The 25,682-nt window shown below is 39.1% G+C and overlaps 1 protein-coding gene across 1 annotated transcript in view; it reads left to right on the top strand.

Moving 5' to 3' along the window:
* asz1 (ankyrin repeat, SAM and basic leucine zipper domain containing 1) overlaps positions 1-25,682 on the top strand; it is a 36,778-nt gene that overhangs the window by 9,678 nt on the left and 1,418 nt on the right. Inside the window, exons 4-12 of the mRNA XM_086299592.1 lie at positions 2,700-2,811; positions 11,945-12,056; positions 12,225-12,359; positions 12,608-12,726; positions 16,359-16,431; positions 16,963-17,019; positions 18,680-18,792; positions 23,071-23,176; positions 23,434-23,547. Coding sequence (XP_086155718.1) covers positions 2,700-2,811; positions 11,945-12,056; positions 12,225-12,359; positions 12,608-12,726; positions 16,359-16,431; positions 16,963-17,019; positions 18,680-18,792; positions 23,071-23,176; positions 23,434-23,547 — 941 coding nt within the window. The remainder of the gene's footprint in view (positions 1-2,699; positions 2,812-11,944; positions 12,057-12,224; positions 12,360-12,607; positions 12,727-16,358; positions 16,432-16,962; positions 17,020-18,679; positions 18,793-23,070; positions 23,177-23,433; positions 23,548-25,682) is intronic.

Below are 25,682 nucleotides of genomic sequence, written 5' to 3'. Positions count from 1 at the left end.
CAGCTTAGCACTGACTGACATCTGATTCTGGGAAGTTTGCTTGTATTGATGAAAGATTTTGGAATAGATTAAACTCTCCCCACTTTATAGGAAAAGATGGATGTAGTCATCATTCCTAAATAGTTCCCTGCTTTCTTTGCTTGGGCCTTAAGTCGAATCATCCACAATATAAATGCATCAGATCTCTCATGTCTGTTTTCTTGTAAATAAATTATGTTACTCACCTAAAGGCATTATCACTAGCCAGAAATATTAAGCATAGAACCAAGCACACTTGGTTTATCTGGTGTGATTTTACGTACAGTACATTTTGCACAAACCTTAAAAATTCCACTCCAGAATTTTCTTATTCTGATCAGCACTCCCAAATACCAGCAGACACAATAGCCATGAAAACTGATTGGCTTTCAGTTTAAAAATACCAAAATTAAAAATTACTCAGATTAAGATAAAAACAGCAACTTTTTTTTCTCTCCATCCCTGTCAGTTTGACTATAAAATATTTAAAATCACTCCATTCTTAATTTCCCAGAGTGTCCACCAAAAAAAACCTCATTTGTCTGCTAAAAGTCCCCAGACCCAAGACCAACGGCACTCGTCAGTGTGTTGATATCTGATATCAATTAATTCTCAGTCCAGAATGCTGAGTTGGACTGTGTGTGACTGATTTCACAGTTTTCTTGGCAATCACTGCTTCAGGCAGGTGAAGGAAACAATTAAATGGAGTAGATGAGGGATGACGTGTGGTCAGATCCTGATAGCATTTGTCCAAGCAGTGATGCTGAGCAGAGGAATGCATTAGTGATTGATAAAGCTCACCATGCTGCTGTCATGCCCTCTCACTTATTCTCAGGCCTCAGATTTATTTACTCCAGGCCTCTGTAGACGCAAACCAGGCAGTCTGGTTTACACCCACACGAACATAATATAAACACACACAGATATGGAGCCAAACATGCACAGCCACAAAGACACAGAAACCCATATACAGATGTAGAGACCTAGGTATTTGTGCGCACAAACACACATACAGGGAAACATCTAAACGCATTTAGAAGCACACAAGTTAGAGAGTCACTCATTACCGGAACAAACCAGGAATTGAGAGCATTGCCACAGGTCTCAGAATACTTTTATCAGTTTAAGATAAGGAGACAAATCCTCTAAGTCAAAGGGTCCATAAAAGCAGCCACACTTCCTGATGCCAGATAAAACCGCTATCAGTCTCCATTGCTCCATCCAGGTTCAGATATTTTATCCTTTTCTATATCACTGCAAATCATCAATCAAGTAACGTAATTATAAATTAGAAGCATACCATTTTTTTTCCCCAAGAGGTAAATACAGTGATTTAACTACACAATTCTTCAAAAACAAACATGAGACAGAAGGAACACTTGTCCTGTGCAAAAACATGAGCTTCACTGCTACTGGCCAGAAGAAACCATTCAGTAAACAGGTAGGGTACTTTTAAATTCAAGTATTGCAGTTTTCATTACAGCAAAAATGTTGGCAGTAGTTGAGAGAACACTGACTGAAAACCAAGTTTAATTTTAAGGGACTCAATTAGGGGTTTTTATTTATCCATGGTAAAATACCCAAAGCATTGCTCAGTGGTGGCAAGGGGGACAAAAGCATATCAAATACGCAAATAAGATGACCTGACAGAGATTGAAGGAATAGACACAGATTTAAAGGATGTAAGGAACAGATGAACTTAATCAGAAGTTAACAGGAGTGGGAAGAACGGCAGGAAAGGAGGGAAGTTATCTTCAAAATATAACAGGAAGAAATCTAAAAGAGTGAACAGGTTCAAAATCACACACAAAGTGAGAAACGGAAAGAGGGGAACACAGGAGGAACCGTCACGAACAGCAGCTGGTGACAGTAGTTCTTGTTAAGTCTCGGCTTGGTGATCTCTGCATCCTCATGTTGCAGGTTCTGGTTAGAGTGGCCCTTCACCTTGCAGTAGTACTATGTTCTCGAGACAGTGGAGGGACTAACTGAAGGAGCAGCTGAATGTTATCATAGACGGCCACAAGAGGAACATGACCAAGCAAACATGCTGGATAGTGGCAATTGGTCTTTTAAAATAAGAGTGAGGGCAAAAGTAAATCAAGGGCAGATAGTGACATTCATTCAGACATTTAAAAACCTAGTAGTAGTAGACATCCGCTATTAATGTAGCCATTAATGTGCCTGGGCAACTGGCCATGTAATAATCACTTGAAAGTGATTTTGTCAATGCAATAACGTAGTATTTGAGGTCTCTAAAATTGGACTATTCTGAAACTGATTTGTTTCTTTGATATCTTTTCATGGTATTACGAGCATCAGCCAAACATGAATCAGCTTTCAAACCCATATAGTATAGTTCTTAATGCTTCCTCTAAAGCTTTACTAGACTCAAACAAGGATGCGTTTTTTGGTTGCACGTCCAAGCAGCTGCATCGACACCAGACAACAACATGCCTGGCATGAGTTTCACACACAGGTGGAATTTGTCAGCTGCAGTCTGTCTGCATCTTCTCCACAAAATAAGCAAAAATGTTGTCTCCATTGTCAGTGGCAATCTTTACATGTGTATAATTGGTGCCAGCTTGATATGGTTTTAATGTATTTTTTTAATAGTCCGAGCTAAACTAAATGTTTATTAAAATAGAAGTGACTCTTAAAATTGTTGTTGTTCTTTTCCACAGATCACTGGACGGTGCTCATGGCCAGCTGCACGGCATCTGCCAGTGAGGACAAAATTGCACGTTGCGTGGAGCTTCTGCTGTCCAGAAATGCTGACCCCAACATGGTGGACAGGTGAGGGAGGGTGCAGATGTGTTTTAGGTCAAAATATTTATGGGATTTTCAACACAGTACGCACAGTCACACCCGTTTTGATGTAGGCCAAATAAAAACACTTCATACTTTTCTAGAACAGGGGAGGAAAAAAACGAGGTGCTGGATCACATTTCCTTTGATGGTTCTCGTATGTTTAGCTGCCATGTGGTAGCATTATGCACCACTGTGCTCCATACAGTGTGTGTATATTTGTGTGTTTTGTTTGGAATGTCCTGTTATGGCATGTACATGTACAGACGGGTATCAGACAGACAGACAAACAAACATAGAGTGTAAAGGGTGGGCAAGAGACTAGAAACTTTTTTTACACATTTTGTTGAATTGAACCCAGTCAGTGTGGTGTTGGTAGTTTGTTGGTCCAAAGCCTTGAAGTGTAGGTGAAAAAACAAGGCACAACAGAGCGGGCTTTTAAGCACTGTAGCACAGCTGAAATGCTCCTCAAGCTGTGTTGATATGATACCTTGAAAATTTGTGTGTGAAATTTTGGATGCTACCACCTCTTAGTTACTTTAAATAATTAGAAAATTTGCTGTTGTCTGGCTGTGTTTTTGAAAAATTATTAAGGTCTATATTAAGTTGACTGAGTTGCCTGGTTTCCCAGAGGTTTAGCGTGCAGCACCTTCAACCTCTGGATAGCCCATTATGATCCCAAGGGAGGAGACCTGTGCAATAATTTTATAATGTAAATTTTTTTTTAGATAATAATGATAAAACTGGAAAAAGATGTCTATGTTTTATGTGACGAGAGATATGTCAGATACGATACCATAAATTTAGATATCTGCCGATACCGATATGAATCCAATATAGTGTATTTTTTTAATCAATAAAACTGTTTTTTTTTAAATATCTTGTTTTTGTATAAGTTCATACTCAAGTTCAAAACAAAACACTAAAGCTATTCTGTTATACCTGTATGCAAAAAAATACACAGCACCCAAATATTTCATAGTTCAGCAAAACTGATCAATCTAATAAACTTAAACCTACTTCATCCTCCCTATTCTGGTATTTTAAAGAGTAAGCAACCTAACTAATAGGGTTCTGAAACTCCCAGCAAAAAAAATAAAAAAATAGATAGGGAACCACCCACCCTCCACCTCATGATGCTTAATCAATGTAATCAACTATAATTTGATGCAGTGAGAAAGAAAATACACAGAAATCAATTATTTTCAAGAATAATTAAATAGATTCAACATCTTTTTTTCAACAGAATTGCAGACTGCACAGATGGTACCTCCACAAAGGAAAAAGTACTATAGCTTACTAGGGTATATTAGACTTAATAGTTACTATATACAGTAATGGACTTCTATACATTTTACATCAGATTAAAACTTTGGGTGTAAGATTCGGATAATTATTTATTAAAAGCTAGACATTTTAAATGAGAATAAGAAAGAAAAGTATGTCTTTGTGCCCCCTTTTCCCTGTTAATGCCCTATCAGCCCCCCTGGCTAAACTTTGCTAGATCCACCCCTTGCGGCAATGTGTGACAGTTGCCACTAGAAGTGTTTATTTGGAATCAGGAAGAGATGTTATCAGAAAGAGTGCATAATTGGCATTGCCGGATTGCTCAAAGCTGTGAGGCCAGTGCCAAAACTGGCTTTGTTCTGATGCTCTGAGCTTTTGGTGTCAAGCCCCATGTATTCAAACTCTGCAATAATACCAGGAGTTTGATGAAACTGAACTGAATAAAAATGCATCTTGTTTTCCTTTTTACAATGAGCAGAGCAGGTTCAATGTTTTCGGCTTGCCCTGTCTTTTCTCAGCAGCGTGCGCACACAGAGCAACATTCATGTTTCTTTCTTTTACTTCCCTCATTAGGCGTAGGCGTTAATGGGGCCTTTTTAGTGTGTAACATTAATGTGTGAATGTTATAATGAATCAGGATTATTTAAATTAATATTCACAATGTTACCAGTCTTGTGCTTTCCTCTTCAGTTACTTACAGTCGATGCAACAGTATGAATGGATCAACATGCCAGAATTAAATCCCCGGTCCACTGATCAGTATTTCACCATCTTTGTCACTTAACTTTAATATTTAATATGAAATAATGTCGAAATTGAGTTTAAAGAAAGAATTAATATTTCACTAAAGGATATTACTAAAAAACATTGTTTTGATGACAGATGTTTTTCAGCCTTCCTGCAGAAAAACATCTGTAAAATAGTGCATAACCCTATTTTTTTTTTTTTCCCTTTCCCTAAAGCGACATCTGTAAATCTCTGAACAAGGGAACGATCCGTCTTCTTCCATTTACTAAGATCAACAGCAGACTTTGTGAAAATGATTTGGTTCTGTAATGTGTTTTGCAGCATCTTGGGCTTCAAGTTTCTAACTGTGAAAGATGCAGTGAATGACGGTCAGGTAAGGGCTGAGATTTCACTCAGGATTGACGCTGTTCCTTTGTCCAGGTGCATCTGTTGCACAGCAGTCAGCACCTTCTTCAGGTCCTCTGGGTCTGTGACACCAATCTGGAAAACAGACTGACAGTCTGACTGACAGTGATTACACTGGTTTTGTCTTAGCGCAGCATTTGATGTTGTAGATCGGGATAGGCAACTCCAGGCCTCGAGTGTCAGTGTCCTGCAGGTTTTAGATGTGTCCTTGATCCAACACAGCTGATTCAAATAGCTAAATTACCTCTTCAACATGTCTTGACGTTCTCCAGAGGCCTGGTAATGAACTAATCATTTGATTCAGGTGTGTTGACCCAGGGTGATATTTAAAACCCGCAGGACACCGGCACTCGAGGCCTGGAGTTGCCTACTCCTGCTCTATTGGCTCATCATAGCAACTCAGCTCATTTGCAAAGCTAACAAACTGTGTGTTTAACATTACTTCAGAGATGCCCTCATAGCAAGGCTTTCTAACTGCACGATGAGAGATAGCAGCCTATTACGGTTTAGTTTCACATAGTGTAACATAGTGTAACATAATCTACTGCCAGATCTACTGCGATATAATACACACATCACACTAAATCTGAAAGTAAATAATGTTTTATGTTACACACAGATTTCAGGCTGCCACAAAAACTCTGTTTGTACTGAATTGTTAGTATGTTACTCCCTACATTAACTAGCTGTGTCTTTTTGTTTCTGAATTATACATTTGGTCAATTAGACAGCAAGAGATTTGCAATAGATGGCAACAGATATGACATTTGTCATTGTTATTCATGGACTGTTCCTGTCCAAAGTCATCATTGCAGTTGAAAACAAATTTTGCTTTTCCTTTAAAAAATAGGTCCTAGATTATAGAGGTGTGGAGAAGCACAGAATCCTAGATGTTTGAGTTGTGAAGTTTGTGCACTCTTTGATGATTAGTGGTGCCATGTCATCTGCTGGTGTTGGAGCTGCTTGGTCCATTGTGTTTTATCAAGTACATGGTCAACACAGACAAAAACACAGTAGTATGAAATAAATAGATTCTTGAATTGTAAATTATACAAATATAGGCGTGTAGAGCTACAGAACAAAAGACGGACCTGGAAATTAATTAATGTTGGTACAATAATCATGGAAACACCTCTGGGCACATAACAAAACAAAATGATATGTTGTAGGTCTCCCTAAAACCACGATTTTGTTTTTGTCTGATTTCATACCAAGATAAACAAGAATCCTTGGAAAAATGAAAGCTCTTTTAAAGACATAGGTGTTACCCCAAATTGCACTGGTTGCAACAACATTGTGAAACTTTAATTCAGGGGTCTCCAACTCCAGTCCTCAAGGGCCGCTGTCCCGAAACTTTTCCATGTGTCCCTATTGCAGCACACCTGAATACAATTAGTATGTCATTAGCAAGACTCTATATAACTTGAATGCATGCTGAGGTGGCAATTCAGCCATTTGATTCATGTTACAGCAGCTCATAAATAAATGAACATGGTGCAATAAAAGTATTTTTACAAGTACATTTTTCTGAATACTTACATTTACTTTACTTGAGTAGGGTTAGGAGTTGCCAATCCAGCATGCAGTCAAGTTCTGTAGAGTCTTGCTAATGACCTACTCATTTTTTTCAGGTGTGTTGCAACAGGGACACATGGAAAAGTTTCAGGACACTGGCCCTCGACGAGACGACTGCTTTAATTGAAGCATCTGTGGCTAACTTCAAGAGGTGTTGAATGCCAGCTAAAGCGACGATGACAAATATTTTATAGATGCATAAAAAACGTAAAACTCAAAAAAGGTGTGTCTTAATTGACCCTAAGGACTTAAGCAGCTACATTGGGAATTTGACTTTTATATTCTAAATTATATTTATGGCTGCATGTATTAATACAAGCCCCGTACCCAAGCTGGGTAAGTTTGGTATCCATCAGTCTCTGCAGTGATTGGATATAAACTCTGGTTTCCTGCCTCAGAAAAGAACTTGAAAAATGTCCTCTCATGGAAAAGAATGAGGACAGACCATTCTTGAACCACTTTTACTGTTACCATCTGTGGAATTTTGCTGTGTCAAAGTGTGGGTGCAGCCCCCCAGTGGCCTTGTTTAGCTTTCCCTAATCCTCTGCCACACTGTCACAGCCAGAATGTCATTACATGCACGACATATGCCACCTGAAACCCCCTGTTGATACAAAAAGACAGGCTGTAGCATTAGGAAATTGATTGGTTCCTTCTCAGACAAAACATTTGAAGTTAAGTAACAAGACACAGAAGGATGTAGATGAAGGGAGGGGATGAGGAGAGGGGCCAACAGCCCCCAACATTAAAAAAAAGAAAAAGAATGTGAGGTTCATGTGGGTGCAGAGGATAAACCTTCCCCACCTCCTCATCGTCTCTTACGTCTGAATATCAAACCAATGATTAACACCAGCTGCTCGTTCCTCCGTTTTAGGGTAAACAAGAATTCTCTGTCATCTCTCACAGTCCTGCAGGAGCACAATGTGGGGTCCATTGCCTCCATGTGTCCCCTGTTTTTGTTTTTTTTTTTCCACCTTCACTGTGCTGATCTTTGCTAAACGCATTAAAGGTAATGTACACACCGGATAGGGCTCATTCAGAGACATTTTTAGTGGCTTTTTCCTTGCAGTCATTCAAAAAGTTTGGAAAACATGAGGGGTTTGCAAACTTTGTGATGTAGCAAAAATATTTACTTTGTATTAGTATTTATTTTAATTAGAAAGGAGGCTGCAGAATGTCTGCTGACATTGAAAGCTTTATGAATGGTGTTATACCCATCTCTGCTTCTCAACAATTTTTTTTCTACAGAAAGTCAAAATCGAGATTCTTCATTGAGATAGAAAAAAAGAGAAGTTCTTACTTATTTCCCAAAAGGTTGATTCTGTTCATTTGGACGTTGCGTTTTCAATGGGGGAACTGGAGCATAAACTGGGTGTCATCAGGACACCACAACATAGAGCGAAAACCATCCCCACAGACACAGTGCCCAGGGAAGCAGAAGAACATCACGTCAAGAAGGCCCTGAGTAAATTCCAGCTTGTGGAAGACCTCTCCTATTTTGTTTAGGTCTTATCAGTCTTACAAATGTGATTGTTTCTGTTCTTTCTTCCTGTCTGTATTTAAAAGTTGAATCATACCTCTCCAGCTGCCCAAAACAGCCACAATAGGCTTATCTGTGAGTTTCTGTGATTTTCAGTACCTGTAGAAGAATCCACAGTCTGGGAGAACCTCAGCTGAGAGGCCTTCTCAGCAGGACATCAGATTCATTTTTTCATCTTCTGTTCACATCACTGGCACCAATTTCTGTTGGTTTGCATCACTCAAAAGTGATGTGCTTTGAGTTTGTTATAACATTGGAGATGTTTGCATGACTGCTTCTTTACATTTATGTAATTCTTAGTATTCCTTTTTTGTTTTAAACTTTTTTGTTTTGCACTTTGGCTCGCCTGTCCTCACAGGTACACAAACTAACTATCTATGCGTAGGTTGGTAGCAGCAATGAGTTACTTTTCCCTTTACTGTCATTTATAGGGAGGAAAGGTGTTGCTCAAGATTCATTATTTGGCAATAGTTATTTTGTCACTAAAGAGAAGATATCTTTCCAGGTGCTTATGTAAATTTATTCATCGTAAAATCTTAAGATTAGATTGTGGAATCTATTTGAGAGTGCTGACCAAGGTGCAGTGAGTCAGATATTTCTGGAAGTCATTGTTCTTCCTCATAGCAGGAACAATTTTTATACTGAATTGTCTGCATATTGATCAGCCCACTGTTTGGGAACGGTCCAGAACTCACAGTGTGAAGGACACACATACAGAGAACACACAGAAGTGGTCTGTGAGTGACCTTGAGGCCTGTCTCACACCATAACAACCCTTGGGAAAATAAAATAGGAGAGGGCATGGAAGCAGAAACTTTATGACCCTTCCTATCTTGTTTTCTTGCCACTCTAGCCACTGATTAGTGAGCACAGAGGCATGTTACTAAAGATGTTGTCATAGCCATTGCCACATTTGTTTGAGTTCACATGGAACATTAACTTGTGATTTCTGGGAATTTGTTAAATGAAGATGTTGATGCGTTTACTGCTCATCATCATCGGTGTTCAGCAAAAACCTCGGATGTGCTGCACAGATTTAGACTCGTTTCACAAACATCACCTCTGTTTAGGGGCACTTCTAAGTTCAAGATGATTTGCTGGCAGTTATGTAAACACCTTTCCCGATCACAGTTTTACCTTTAGGCTTACTCACATATCGTGTTGAACTTAGTTAATCTCTAAAAGTTTACTTATTTAAGTTTTAGACCTGTGAATCAACTGAAGCATAATTGCATGTGAATTGTGAATTATGGATTATTCTTTAAAATGCCTCCTATTTACTTCCTGATGTTTTTTTTTTCTAAATGTTTGACATACGCACACACGTACATAGACAAACACACAGTTCCTCATAAAAGAATTAAGTGAAGTGATAAATTGGCCCCTAAACTTTCCCAGTCCTTGGATTGATGTATTTCTCTTGCCTGTTATGTTTGAGTCACAGGTGATAAGACAGAGGACGTACTTTACTGTAGCAGAAGTTATTTGATATAAGGCCGTGTTTAAGTGGAAGCAAACACATGGAGGCAATAGACTAATAACTAACTATAACTACTAATAATAAACAAGAAAGGTTAAAGTTGTTAAAACCAGGGCATTGTTTTAAGACTCCCTGGAATTTGATAGACATGTTTATAAGTGATCTTCACTTATCACTGTAGTGTTTTCCCTTTTCTGGCCGTTTTTAGTGTGAGTTTTATTTATCAGTCAAGTTTGAGCAGGATTTGAAGGTACATGGACCAAATGGAGAAGAGGAATTTGCTGATTTGCATTTGCTGAAATGAAATGTCAGCTGCCATATGATTATATATCTATTTTAATTATCATTTTTCAAATCTATCTTCATTCATGAAGCTGATGAATGAGAGACATGGGATTCAAAGAATCTCAAACTGAAATCTAAGGGTGAACGAACAATGATGGTAGAAAATTTAACACCTTTCTTTGGAACAAGCCCGAAAGCTTTTCAAGCACATTATATCAAATTTGTATGCAAATCTGAGCATATAATTTTCAATTTCTTTGCCCACTACAATTTTTTTAACTTAACCTCCTAAGACCCGAACTCTTCCACGGCATGCATTTTTAATTTCTCTTTGATATTTGGGCATATTGGGGCCCAATGAATGTAAAAACAAAGAATTACCAGATTTTTTTTAAACCTTATTTTTGTTTTTATGAAAAATCAGAGCCACATTTTGATAGAACAGTAGCAATATAATGTCCTTGTAAGAGGATATCAGGCCCATGTAGAGCAAAATTTAGTATTTTGGTCTAAATAACCCAAAATGTGATGTCCACATATGTGGACGCCAGGTCCTAGGAGGTTAAATAATACTTAAAAATATTTGCCTTCATGCATTTCAGGATGGCTGATGAGAGACGAGACTTGCTTCTAGAAGGACTTTGGTTGATTATACTGCTATTTTTTTTTTTTCTTTCTCGAGCTTTGTAGCTTTGAAACGGATGGTTAGTCAGCTGGTTGATAAGCTATAGGGTTCTGAAATTCTGAAAACTGTGTAGTGATTGTGACTCGGTAGGTAGCACTCAAGACTGATGGCTCTTTTAGCCTGCATGTCATCAGATGACTCTTTAACTTTTTATTATCTTTTAAAACTTTATCTGCATTCATAAATGTTGTCCAACAGACAGAACAGTAAGTCCACTGGCTATACTGCAAGCACTAAAACACTGGCCGTTGTCCAGAGGCTGATTCAGCAGGGTGCTGTTTTAGTGCAGAGTGCAAGGAGTGCTATAAGGCTGAAAAAGTGGCAGTACAAGTACCTGCAGACGTTTTGAAGATGTTTGGGCTGTGACTCTGGAATCTCTACCTGTTCCCACTGTACTATCAATCAAAAATACTCAGTGTAGGTAGCATACCTTTAACAATTCCCCAGTTCTATGATGCCATAGAACTGCTTATCTTGTCTGAATTATGGTACCAAAACGTCTTGTTTCTTATGGGTCATCAGCTGTGACTCAGGAGCTTGAGCAGGTCACCTTAATCAACAACAGGTCCAATCTCTGGGTCTCAATCTCTTGGGAAGATAAGGAATGCATACGTAGGCATGTTGTAGAGAATAAAAGGTATAGAATAAATCACTTTATTGGTAGGTGTGTGTGTCTGTGTGAGAATGTGGCTTGTAGTGTAGAAAGCCTAGAAGTGTTCAGTAAAAACAGACAAATGCTATATAAATGTGTCTATTAACAAAGACATAAGAAAGATCAAAGTAGAAAATCACCAATCTTCATCAAACACTTGTTGAAATGGGGAATGTGGCTGCTCAGTCACTGTGGCTCCAACCTGAAGGACTATCTATAACATGGTATCTACTGCACCCTGGTGGTTTTTCCATATACTATTAATATGTGTACCCATTTTCATTGGTCACTGTACTTGCTGTGTCCTCGTTCAACAGACTAATGTCCATTTCACATTCTCTGCTGCTTCCATGTATTCTCTCCACCCCCAGAATGGTTACTGCTCCATCTAAATTATTTTCTTAAAATTGTCCTTTTCCTTTGTCCTTATCTTCTCTCTGTTTTCTTGCCTGCTACTCCTCTCAGGTCCCAAATGACCTGCCTCATGCTGGCAGCCAGGGACAACTACAGTAAAGTCATCAACCTCCTGGTGTCCCATGGGGCTGAAATCAACATCCAGGAATGCAATGGATACACAGTGTGTTACTTATGTTTGTCAAGTCAAAGTTCTTATGTGGGGGCCTTCAGTTTAACTGTAGCAGACCCTGTAACAGAGGGCACAGTGTAATATATAATGCATAATTTTTATCATGATAACATTTGTACTTTGACCTTATGTATGTAACTAATGTATTTTTTTTGTTAGGCTTTGACTATGGCAGTGCAGTATGGAAGAGAGGAGGCAGTGCTGAAACTCCTCCAGCTGGGAGCAAACAAAACCATCAGGACAAAGACTGGCAAAAGCCCTGCTGATCTGGCTGAGAGCTTCAAACACAGACAGGTACCTAAAGTACTTAGATGCTTTTACATGCCACCTATATGCTTTTAGCATGTCAGAAATGCTTATAAGCATTAATTGAATTGGTTTGGGGGCATGAATCTACCCACTAAAGGGTCTAGTTTGACTCATTGGATGGGCTTATGCAACTTTTGAGTTATTTTAAAGTTACAGTGATGCACTTGTCAAAAACATTTTCTACCATCAGCTGCTTAATCTTACAGAGTTCATGAATATGCGTTTGTTCACAGATTTCGAGGATCTTGGCCTCTTCCTCAAACATCTCTAATGTCCAGGCCTTTGGATCCATGGAGGACACGCTATCTAAATTCTTCAAGACTAACTCTGAATTTCCAACTCCCAAGGAGAGGTAAGATAACTCTGAAAGCCCTAAACTAAACTTGCATGCATTTAGGGCTTTTGTTTGTTTGTTTGGTTGGTTGGTTGTTGTTTTTTATGCAGCAATAGGTGACATTCTTAAAAGGTTTCTCGATTCTGAACCCATCATCACAGAAGCTTCAGATTTCTAAAGTGTTTTATCAATATGGTAGTATTATTTTAACTTGTTTGTCTCCTTTTTTTTTGTTGTTGTTTAATTCCTGTCCGTGAAAACTTGTGGTTGTACAGGGCTGTGAGTTTACAACAGGTAAAAACAATATGTGTTCAGACTTGATTGTCAGTGCTTGAGTGACGATGGACTCTGTTCATACAACTCCTCTTTACACCAATTGTCTCTTGTCATTACAAAACTCTATTCCAGTCGTCACTGTAGCTTAATGGCCCCTGTTGGATTCTTAGTGAACCAGTGTCTGTGTGGCAGGTGTTGTTGAACCATTGTCGAACCAGACATAAACAATAATAAACCTTCTGCATGAATGTTTAGTCCATTCAGGCACTGCTGGGCAATTATCATCAGCCAGAAACGTAATTTTAGACCACGTCTGGCACTGTGAATTAGAGGCTGTAAACATTTTAGCTGCCTTTCTCTCTTGTCGGCTACAAAGACGTTAAAACCCATGTTACACATTAAACATGTTATGAACATCATGAGAAGAGAAGCTAATTTCTGAAGCGCGTCATGCCAGCGGTCAGACTGGAACTGCGAGTACTCTGTGGTTACTCTAATGTGTGCGTACTCCTTGTTGCTCTCTTTTGATCCTGAGAGTAGAAAATTATGTCTTTACCCCTTTGACCTCCACGTCAAATGCTGATTTAGAAAGAATGAAAATGTAAAAAATGCAGATCGATCCTCAAAAGCACTTCAGGAGTTTCAGCTTTTTAGCATTGTTGTTTTCTTCTTCTTCTTTTAATCAACAGTAGAGTAGTCAGAAAATCAAATACGTTTTGACTCCCATCCTGTCCCAACAAGTACCGTACTTGGTAGGGATTCTCTGGTAATGAATTTTTTTATGCTGTTAAATGGGAGCAAAAAATCTAAAAAATTTCACTACCTTTCAAAAACCTTCTGAAAATGAATCACCACTTAAAGTGCTAGTAGTATTTAAACAAAAAAATGTGCAAATAGTTCAGATAGTTCCATAAGTTTGAGTAAAGCTAGAAATTAAATCAAAAAGCTTTTTTTCCAGTCCAAAATAACGCGTTTCCAAAGTTTACAGATGATCGTTCATGGATTCACGACTGCAGTGGATGTGCTCTGGAGTGAGGCTTGCTCTTATCTTTGAAATGATGTTCTCAGCTGCTGATAACCATGGTGAAGATGCTCTCTTCCATGACTTCAGCAATTTGAGAGGTGCATAAGCCTCTTTTCAGGACAGACTCATCTATACACCTTTGTTTAATGCAGGACAAAACAGAAATAGAAAAGACTGCTACTAATTAAAAGTTTGTTTAGATACATATTTTGACTGCCTGGCCAAAAAAAAAGTCACCACCTGGATTTAACTAAGCAAATAGGTACAAGCCTCCTATTGGACAATTACTGCATGGGCGATTATCTTTCAGCTGGCAACAAGTTATTTATCCCCGAGTGGTGCAATGAGTTTCTTCTCATTTCATAAACAACCATGTCGAAAGACACATCTCGTGGTCGTGGAAGAGATGTTAGTGTGTTTGAGAGGGGTCGAATCATTGGTATGCTTCAAGCAGAGAAAACATTTAAGGAGATTGCAGAAACTACTAAAATTGGGTAGAGAACTGTCCAGCGCATTATTAAAAAGTGAAAGGATAGTGGGGACCCATCGTCTTCAAGGAAGAAATGTGGCCGGAACAAAATCCTGAATGATTGTGATCGGTGATGAAGTCAAATCGAAGAAAAACAACAGTAGAATTCAGGGCTATGTTTACTAGTGCAAGTAAAAGCATTTCCACACACACAATGCGAAGGGAACTCTAGTGATTGGGACTGAACAGCTGTGTAGAAACCAGTAATCAGTGAGGCAAACTGGGAAAAAAGGCTTCAATTTGCTATGGAGCAATGGGAGGTGGTCATGTGGTCCAGATTTACCCTGTTCCAGAGTGATGGGCGCATCAGGGTAAGAAAAGAGGCAGATGAAGTGATGTACCCATAATGCCGAGTGCCTAGTGTACAAGCCTGTGGGGGCAGTACTATGATCTGGGGTTGCTGGAGTTGGTCAGGTCTAGGTTCAGCAACAGTTCAGCAACCTGACTATACTGAATAATCAGGTTATTTCACCAATGGGTTTTTTCTTCCCTGATGGCACAGGCATATTCCAAGATGACAATGCCAGGATTCATTGGGCTCAAATTGTGAAAGAGTGGTTCTGGGAGCATGAGACATCATTTTCACACATGGATTGGCCACCACTGAGTCCAGACCTTAACCCCATTGAGAATCTTTGGGATGCGCTGGAGGAAGCTTTGCGCAGCATCAATGCAAGATCTTGTTGACAAATTAATGCAACACTGGGTGAAAATAAATCTTGTGACATTGTAGAAGCTTATTGAAACAATGCCACAGAGAATGCTTGCCGTAATCAAAGCTAAAGGTGGTCCAATGAAATATTAGAGTATGTGACCTTTGGGTTTTTTTGGTCAGGCAGTATATTTATTATTGTTTCTCAGATGGTCAATGCCAATTAATCTGTTTTAACTGACTTAAAAAAAAAAAAAGAAAGAAAAATTCCCTTGTGGGCAGTTTATCCTTCATGCCCCAGTCTGGGAGGTTGAGGGGTGCTGTCTCGACAGTGTAGGTGACACTGCCCCGATAGCTTCCTGTGGTGTATTGCAATTACAAAAACACATTTAAGTAGTTTTAGTATATGACACGTTGACAATAAAATACAGCGTCGATGAATTTTTATAATCTTATGCCATCGAGTCGTTGCAGCCCTCATGTAGACAGGGAGTTCTTCTGGAACTTCAGCATAAATGCTATAGAAAAACAAGTACACTTATAAGCACAGGAAAACTTAGACACAGCACAAAATATAGTGCAAATTCACCAGAATCACAGTGATACCACATACAACCTAAAAAATATTCTTTTATAAAAATCTGATACCAAAGATATAGTGTGTTTTATTTTTGTAATTAAAAAGTGTCCCTCACTAAGCTAACTGGTCATTGCTGTTGTGAAATCAGTTCTTTCTCATAGACTAAATATTTGCAGTAGCTAACGTTATACATAAGCTTTACAATATATCTGGTAACTTGGGCACCATCTTGACATTTCATTGTGTCCGGTCAACAGAGTACAATGTTAACATTAAAAAAAACCTGTCTGCTAACATTACGCCAGCGATTTAAAATTAGTTTTTAATAAAGAAGTTTATATGTTTAAGGACATTTTTTTTCTATGGTATTAGATTGAGGATGGCATCTTAGATTCAACAGTAAAGTGTGAAGTTTATTAAAAATCTATTAAAAGCTATGAATATTTGGTTGAGAAAGTTGTTTTTGTTGTAAACTGGACGGTGCAGAAGTGTTTAGTTGACTAGTTGTCCACACCCTTTGCCACATGGGTTAATATTGTGTAATAACTCAGTTAGCTGTAAGTCACAGTGGAATTTCTGCCCTGTTCAGTGTAAGCAAGCTTGATGACCTGGAGCTCCTCCTGCATGGCCTTAACCTGGGCTACCTCACTGACATTATGACTGTAAGTACTCTAGTGCACCCAGCAATAGGATATGTCTGTATGTTGGTGTGTTTTTCTCTGATCAAAAATGTATATTTTGAATGCATAGTACTTTTTTTTAAATATGAAAGATTTCTCTTATCTCAAAAATTGTAGGATATTGAGCAGATATGGTGTGTTATTGGACACAGTGTGATATATTATTGATGTAATAGGTGAGCTACAGTGAAATGAGCACAGCTGCCTTATTGACACAGATACGTCTAGGCTTGTGTCTTGTAGGAATGTGTCTTGTAGTTTACATATTTTACTTGGTACTAAATAATAGATGTAATGTGCTGGATTAGCTTGGCCTGAATTAAACTCGGGGTGAGCTTTGTTTTTAGGCCCTATCTGATTTATGTGGACCAGCGTTGACAGCTGCAGGTGGCTTTCTGTTACTGTATGGAAAAGTGTTATGCAGGTACATCTGCTTCAGGTTGTGAAGTTTTGATTTGGTAAATGTTGAGTGATCTTTTCTGTTTTTGGCTTTCCACATACACACATGCACAGGAAAATGATATCACCTGGAGTTACCTGCTGACCATGGAGGAGGACGACCTTAAGAAGGTAGAGGATGTCTGTAACATCTGTGTGTCTGTCAGCTCTCTTTTCTGGCTGCCAGATTTGATGATGACCGAGAAAGAGAGAGGAGTAGCTGCTGATGTCACCCTTTAAGAAGAGATTAAACGGATACGTATTACACTTACTTCTGCAGTATGGGAGAGAAATCAAAAATGTGTAAAAGGTGAATGTATGCAAAATGTTTGCATACACTGTATATAATTCACAGTAAACTAGAGGCAATCAACTGATCAAATTATATGGAAGCATGATTAAACTTCAGAAAAGTTTACTTTATATAGCATCGCTCAAGCACCGGGTGTTCAAAGTACGTCACAAAGAAAAATAAATAAATAAAACTAAAAGAGAGAATACGGGAAAATGATAGAAAATATAATATTAATTCTATGGTGTAGCTACATTATTTAAAAGCAGTTCTGAGTAATACCGTTTTGAAACTTCTTTTTAAACAATAGCTTCGGTTGGAGAAGATCTCACTTTAGTGGTATAAATGGAACGGTTCTTATATAGAGCTTTTCTACTTTACCTGAACACTCAAAGTGCTTTATACAACTACTCGCCCCGTTCACACAAGCACTTTCTTTGCTTTTTCTATACAAGTGGTTTCTAACATTCACACACATATGGAGAGCAACTTGGGGTTGATATCTTGCCCAGGGATATTTGGCATGCAGACTGGGGCAGCAAGGGATCAATCCACCAGATTTCTAATTAGTAGACCTGTTCTACCCCCTGAGCTACAGGGGTCCAAGGTTCTTCATACTGTATAATTACCGTATTTTTCGGACAATACGGCGCACTGTCGATTTTTGAGAAAAATTTAAGGATTTTAAGTGCGCCTAATAGTGCGGAAAATATGGTATACTATACTATATTGTATGAATGGGGTCTATAAGGCACATTGATGATTTAGAGGAAGAAACTGCATTTGCATTACATTTTTGGTGAAGAAATTCATAAAGTCATTGCTAATTAAGTGAATACTTGGTTTAACAGAGGTCAGGCTCTCTGTCAGCCTGGCTTCAATGTGGAAATGAAACCTGGGGTTGTTCCTGTTTTATTTAATCAGTGATAAATAGTAAGGTCTCCTAGCTTTACAGATGGCATTTTTTTGTAATAGAGTAACAACCTATTTTTTCAGACTATATGAAGATCTTCTAAATGAGTGGAATGCCATTTCCTCTTCAGTTTGTATGTGGTCTGCTTCATGATGTGCATTTGTATGTTATACAAGGAAGTCAAGCATGTGTGATATGTTGCATTCTTCTTTTGAGGTTTTGAGGTTGTATGTAGTGAGGGTGTAAGAATTGTTCCTGTGACTCATCAGATTTCCTGTGTATTTACTAGTGTATTATGATCTACAGCAGGGGTGGGGAACTCCAGGTCTCAAGGGCTGGTGTCCTGCGGGTTATACACCTGAATCACATGATTAGTTCGTTACCGAGCCTCTGGACAACTTCAGGACATGTTGAGGAGGTAATTTAGCCATTTGAATCAGCTGCGTTGGATCAAGGACACATCTAAAACCTGCAGGACACTGGCCATTGAGGTCTGGAGCTCCCCACCCCGATCTACAACATCAAATGCTGCGCTAAGACAAAACCAGTGTAATCACTGTCAGTCAGACTGTCAGTCTGTTTTCCAGATTGGTGTCACAGACCCAGAGGACCTGAAGAAGGTGCTGACTGCTGTGCAACAGATGCACCTGGACAAAGTGGACCTGGAAACAATCAGGCAACTGGGACCTGCAGACAGTGGGTAAGGTTACAGATCTTAACATATGTTAAGTTTACCCTGAAGCCTTCCTTGGTGCCAACATGTTGTTTTTTGTTTTTTATTTTATTTATAAATGTATTTACTTTTTGCTCTTTAAAAACAAAAATAGTTAGTATTTTATTACTGTATTGTTCTCAACAGTGTATTTAACACCAGAACCAGCAAATGTTTTGACTGAGTCGTCAAAGTGTGAACTAAAAATGAGAGCCTTCAGTTTTCTGGCCCCTGTGGAACCAGCTTCCAGTTTGGATTTGAGAGACAGACACACTCTGTACTTTTAAAATGATGCCTAATAGTTTTCTATTTCTCAAAGCTTGTAGTTAGGGCTTGATCTGGTGACCCTGAACCATTCCTTAGCTACAATGCAGTAGGCTGACGGTGCCGGCGGTTTTATTCTGTGATGCATTGAGCTTTTCTTTTTCACTTCTTCACTATTTTCTGTGTGTTTATACATCACTCCTCTGTTTTTGCCTCCTTTTATGGCAAAGAGAGACCTTTTGTCCTGTCTCTCTTTGTTCTCCCCTCCCCCCACAACCAGTTGCAGTTGCTGCCCCTCGTTGAACCAGGTTCTGTCCAAGGTTCCTGTTAAAAGGGAGTTTTTCCTTCCCACTGTCATCAAGTGCTTGCTCACAGAGTTTTGTTTCAAATATTTTAAGGTGTTTACATTAAATAAAAGTATCTTTATGTGACTGGTGCTGGGAATAGATACTATATAAATGAAATTGATTTAAATGGAACTGAACTCAATTTGTTAGAGGTTTTCTTGTGAATATTTTTCAGGAAGGAGGTCTTCAAATTAGAATGAAAATTAATAGAATCAGGGCTTTCTTCAGTGCATAAAAATCATTGTAGAATTTGGTGTCAGAAAACTTGTCAATCCTGAAAGAATTTGAAAACCTCAGTCTGCCAAGAATATTTGATGAGGAGCAAGTAAAAAAACATTCACAAACACTCTGCATGAAGACAGAAACAAAGTTGACAGTAGTAGCAAAATTTTAAACACTTGTCAGCCCCACACCTTAAACCCTCCCCCACATTCAGCCCACTTCCATCTTTTTGTGATGCTCCATTTGTCCTCCTCCACTGGAAGTCGTCCATCAACCCTATAAGCATCTCACTGTCCTGGCTCTATCTCCCTCCCCCTTATCTCCATAGCCGTGCCCAAGCTGGGACTTAATGGTTTAAGCGGAGCTGTAATGATTTGTAAGGTGAAGGTGATGGGTGGTTGCAATGAAGAGGCCAGACAGTCATCAAACCGCACCCCATCACTTAATGAATCCTCTGCTGAACAGGACTCGTTTTCTTTGCCTTTCTCACCTGCAGGATGAGAGACACCCCAGGCAGTCGGTTAATAACTGGGATGAAAATCTTTATCAGGGCTAGAACTCTGTAAAAGCTCCTTCAGGATCTAAACACTGAAAAAAACTTGGATACATAGTTGGCAGCAGTGGTAAAATGCTTGGAAAGGACTATTAGTTTACGTCAGTATTTGTTCCTATACACCATAGGTTACAATCTTACAGATGTTTTATTGCCAAGTGGATGCATTTATCACATTTGTGGGTCTCGAGAGTTTTTGTTCACATGTACAGATTCTGTTTTTAGCAGAATCTAGCTAAGTAGTTGTAACAAGTCTGAAATGGGGGGAAAGAGGTCTTTATGTCTTTTATCCTGAATATGTGGTGTAGCTGTTAAGCCATAAAAGGGTTGAGTGCCTACAAAAGGTTTGGAAGGAGTTGCTACTCCAAGTGGTAGACTTAAAGTATCTTGGGGTTTTGTTTGCAAGTCAAGGGATAAGAAGCTCAGTCATACAATCGTTTTCGTTTGCAGTTTTTGAATTTGTCACAGATTGGTGTCCTTTGCTTAATAATGCTCAACTATGATTAACATTTTCTTTCATTATTTATTGACCTGTGGGGACATGTTTCAGTTCCAAAAATCAAATCATAATCCTTGAAAAGTTTAATAATATGTTTTATGGGTTGTAGTTTATTTCGGAGACAAATATATTTAAAAGTACCCCAATGTTTTGGCATGACAATGGGTGATTGAAGACCTGCTGGGCCAGGTGGCTTGCACTACATAAGCCACCTCCACCTCCAAACAAAACATTGTAAAACCCAGACTGTTCAAATGTAAGCAAGTAAAGTAAAGCACCAGATGTGTTTTTCAGGATTATTGTACTGTCCGGAAGTTGTAAACCTAGCTTATGTTTCATTATTCATCTTAATATAACTTTAAAAATAATTGACTTTGATGATATATAAGAATTGACTTTTAAAATGATGGTAAACATTACCTATGGCAAAGTAAAAGCCTTGTAAGGAAGGATTGCATTGCTGTTCTACTGGAAGTTAAACAATAAACATAAAACTATATAAAAATAATAATTGCAGGTCTAAATGTGTCTGAATATGTTTTTAGTGTGAGAGAAAGCAATTTGGTCCATGTCTCAGTGGTAAGGCTGTGTTTTTGTTCAACTGCTTGAATCAAAGCTGAGTCTGCGCTTTGGTTATGATATTGTAGTGGTATATGAAATTCTAAAAATGGTTTCACTGGCCAAACAACGTATCACTCCACTCCCAGCAGCTACCACTGAGCAAGGCATTTGCTGGGTTTGGTTTGAAAAAGACAGGGAAGCTTAATGGTTTCTCAGCCCTCCCAAAAATCCCCAGATAAATAATTTTCAGTGGCTCTCATGCATCCTCTGTCAGCACTCAAACATAATGTCTGTTATGCCTTCAACGACCTGCCCACCCAGGCCCATCATCACTCTCTTCCCCCTAGATAAACTAACAGGAGGAAGAAGGGAGGAGAGGGTGCAGCACAGGCTGACTGACAGTGTTTACTCGCCCCTGTGACAGAGTGTGAGGAGGGCCGGAGTGGCTGGCTGCCCAGTCCCCTCAACGAGGGAAATGTACCATTAAGATAAGAGCTATCAATATTCCACAGGTCCAGAGGATGGGAATAGAGAGGGACGGCGTTTGATTAATCTAAATAACTAGTCATTTAAGGTGCATGTTTTCAGAGAGGGATGACAGCATTGGGTTAGTGCGAGGAGGAGGTGCGAACAAGGCTTGGCCACCTGCTCGGTTTGCTGTAGCATGTTAAGGTTATCGCCAAGAAAATGCCTGGAGCTCGTTAATGCAAAGCTTCATCCAAACTACCCATTAGTCTGCACTATCATAGCTGAGCATCTTCAGCTAATTCTGCCTTGCTTTTTTCATGTGGACCTTCCTTTCAGCTTTAGTTTTTAGACAAGTAAACCACTTGACCTTATTTTTAAATGTCAGAGAGAGTTATTCATCTATCTAAAGATTAAGTAGGATTGGTTTTCAGGTTATTAACCAACCAGCTGGTTTGTATAGGACCTTGTTTTTTTTGTTGTTGTTTGTTTGTTTTGTTTTTTTAAAGGAAGGTTTTTTTACAGTCAAATCTAAGACCAACTTTTTTGATAAATGTCTTGATAAGTGGTATAATATTTTATGACTAATAATATTTGCCATACACTTCAAATGCATTAACCTCCTAGGACATGGTGTCCACATAGATGGACATTTTGGGTTGTCTAGACCAAAATACGAAATTTTTCTCTCAAGGCCTGATATCCACTTATGAGGACATTATACTGCCACTGTTCTGTCGAAATTTAAAACAAATGTCCTCATATGTGAATTTATTATTCATTCGTTAGCATCTTAATATAACCTTAAAAATAATTGACTTTGATGATATAAAGAATTGACTTTTAAAATGATGGTAAACAGATAATTAATCTCAGAAACAAAAATCAGGTTAAAAAAAATTAGGTAATTCTTTGGCTTTACGTTCATCAGGTCCCAATCGGCCCAAATATCCATCCATCCATTCGCTTCCGCTTATCCTTTTCAGGGTCGCGGGGGGCGCTGGAGCCTATCCCAGCTGTCATAGGGCGAGGGGCGGGGTACACCCTGGACAGGTCGCCAGTCTGTCGCAGGGCCATCACACAGGGACAGACAACCATTCACACTCACATTCACTCGCACATTCACACCTAGTGGCAATTTGGATTATCTAATTAACCTATACCCACAAGTGGGGATCAGCCCAAATAGCAAAGAGAAATTAAAAATGCATGCCATGAAAGAGTTTGGGTCTTAGGTGGTTAAACAGAATAACATGAAAGATATGTACCCTATGTATGAAAAGATTGTTTTTTTTTTATTAAAAATTTTGTGATCATTTTATCAGGCCTTTCTCATAAGTTCCACATGTTTGCAGGAGTGAGGAGCTGCAAAACTTCCTCATAAGTATCAGTCAGCAGTGCTGCTACCTGACAGAGACCATTCAAGACGTCTTAAATCGATTCCCTCGCCAACCCGCTCAGGTGCAGCTCATACCCTCTTTACCTGTCCAGTTATTAGGATTTTACCAACCACGAGATAAACAACTATGACTGGCCAAATTCTGTGTCTATTAAAAATTTCATAAATAAAATGTATAACAGATCTAATGGAAAATGTGTTTGCCAGCTAAAAGTTTTCAATTCACTATTTTTTGCACATGACTTCCTTTTATCTCGTCTTTCATCCCACTACATTTGTGACATAAAAATCATCACCATCTCTCTCTGCCTCTGAGAAGTTGGTTTTCTCCCTGGACCCAAAGAAGGAGGCTCAGACCATCTGCAACCAGCTAGTGGTCCAGACAAAAGATCTCCAAAAGGAAGTCACCTGCCTCCGCAATCTGCTTTGCCAGGTTGACGCACACACACGCACACACATGCATGTACATTTTGACATTATTTATCTTATAAATCACTGAAATGATAAAAATTAAAAAATCTATACACAGTATATTTGTTTTTGAGGCAGTGGTAATTTTGGCCTCCACACAGCTATAACAACATTCGAGAAATAAATTGTTGTATTATATGGTTGTATTATTGTGGAGTACTACAATATATTACAATACAAAGTGGCTGTTGTTGTGGTTTGGTGCTATGTAAGTACAATAAAATGACATTTGTTGTTGATTGTAACAGTAAATACAAAATGTGTCAATGCACTGGTAACAAGATAAAAGTATGAATAAGAGTAAAATCTGTCAGACCTGACACTAATACTGATATATATGTGATTAAATTGAAAGCACATCCAAGTCAATTTAAATTGCTTTCATACAGTGCTCACTGTTACTCTTTGCACTACTGAGGATTAAAAGCAGTTTGGAAAAGCCATAGTTACATGTTGTGTTATATGTATTCTGGCGAGCTCGAACAGGTATGTGCAGGAGTGTTTACATATGTGCACCTGACTCTATGTGCATGTGTGTGCGTGTTTGCATTTGTATTCCAAGAGGAGAGAGTTGTTCCTGACAGAGCAGAATCCTCACAGCCCATAAGTCAGAGCTGCTGTGACATCGACCTGTCAGCATGCAGACGATGAGGTGGAGGGAAGGCAAGGGTGGGGGCAGAGGGAAGCAAGGAAAGGATTCGGGTTGGCGGGGTGAGGGAGTTTAAAAAGGGAGAAAAGAGCACACTGTAGAGGTGTGGGCATGTTGTAAGAAAAGGAGGTGGGATAGTAGTAGGTGCAGAACTGGCTTACTAAAAGGTGCCAGTATACCCCACTTAAAAGCTTTAGCAAGTTTTACAGTGGCAGGAGGAAGGCTTCATTTCTCGACAATTTATTTTTCACCTAGAAGCATTGTGTTGCAATTCAGACCTTGAGGCCTGTGAAGTTAAGTACACTCATGTCAAACTCCAGCCATTTGCACATTGCCTGCATATCAGTTTAGAGTCTTATTATATTTGGGACCCTGTAATTTAGTTGTGGTCTTCAGAGCGACATGATTCAGTGTACATGCTAAACTAGACAGGCACAGCTGCACTGTATTTGGTAGCAGAAATATAACGTTGATGCTGAAGGTGGAGGGAGGTGTATGCTTTTATGGTGAGAAAAGAGAGGCCTGTGTATCTTGCTGTTTAAAACACATAGCAACAGAGATATGGAAACATGTGCGTGGAACCTTTAGGAAACTACTGAACTGAAAAGAGGTATGAAGCTACATTTTAAAAAAAATATTTCTGTGTGCCAAATCTCATAGTGATGGAAAGTTTGATCATAGCAGAGAAACTGATGAGTTGGGCTTTTTGAAATACAACAAAAGTAATTTGAAATTTGTTTTTTGTTTGTTTGTTTTTATATGTATCAAATGTTACACCAGAACATACTACACTAGACTTTATGCCACATGTAAAATACATGATCACAAAGACACTGCATAAGATTCCTTGGGCCACTCACCCTGTTGGCTGAGCCTTAGCCCGTGGGCCCTGGTGGATGCAGCCAAAGAGGAGACATGGGCTGGCGAATGTGAGCACACCACTCACAGGAAGAAGCCTAGGGGTTGGTACCATAGGGGTTACAGAAGTACTGTAGGGGCCTTGCCATCAGAGAGGGGACATAAAAGCCTGAGCTAGTTTGTGAGATTGAGAAATACTGGCTACAGATGGGCTAAGCTTAGTGCACAGTTGGGATCTGTAACCAGTCTCCTGGAAAGGGGCTGGACTCATCCAAGTGTGACTTGGAGGAACGTGACTTGGGAGAACAGTGCCTGATCTGAACCCAAGCGGTTTTTGTTATTGGACTTGTGTGCAAACACCATTTAAAACATAAATATATTCAAAAGTGCACATAGCAACAGGACACTCGACCGCAGGTCGACGGTCAGTTTTGAAAATTTATCATCAGATCTGTAGCTGTACGTTCTGGAAACTCAGGAGAAGAGAGGAGGTCAGGTGGCAGAAGAGGATGTTGGACAGTGAGTGTGCATTGGGCGTGTCTGGTAAAGGCCCTGGTCCATGAGATCTTTAATTCCCACCTCTAGCAGAA

This window comes from Aulonocara sp. 'chitande type north' Nkhata Bay, linkage group LG7, assembly GCF_057382095.1.
Source record: "Aulonocara sp. 'chitande type north' Nkhata Bay isolate Kocher_YH1m ecotype deep benthic linkage group LG7, A_spYH_male_GT1.1, whole genome shotgun sequence".
Lineage (NCBI taxonomy): Eukaryota > Metazoa > Chordata > Actinopteri > Cichliformes > Cichlidae > Aulonocara > Aulonocara sp. 'chitande type north' Nkhata Bay.
This window is presented reverse-complemented; position numbering and strand designations above follow the sequence as displayed.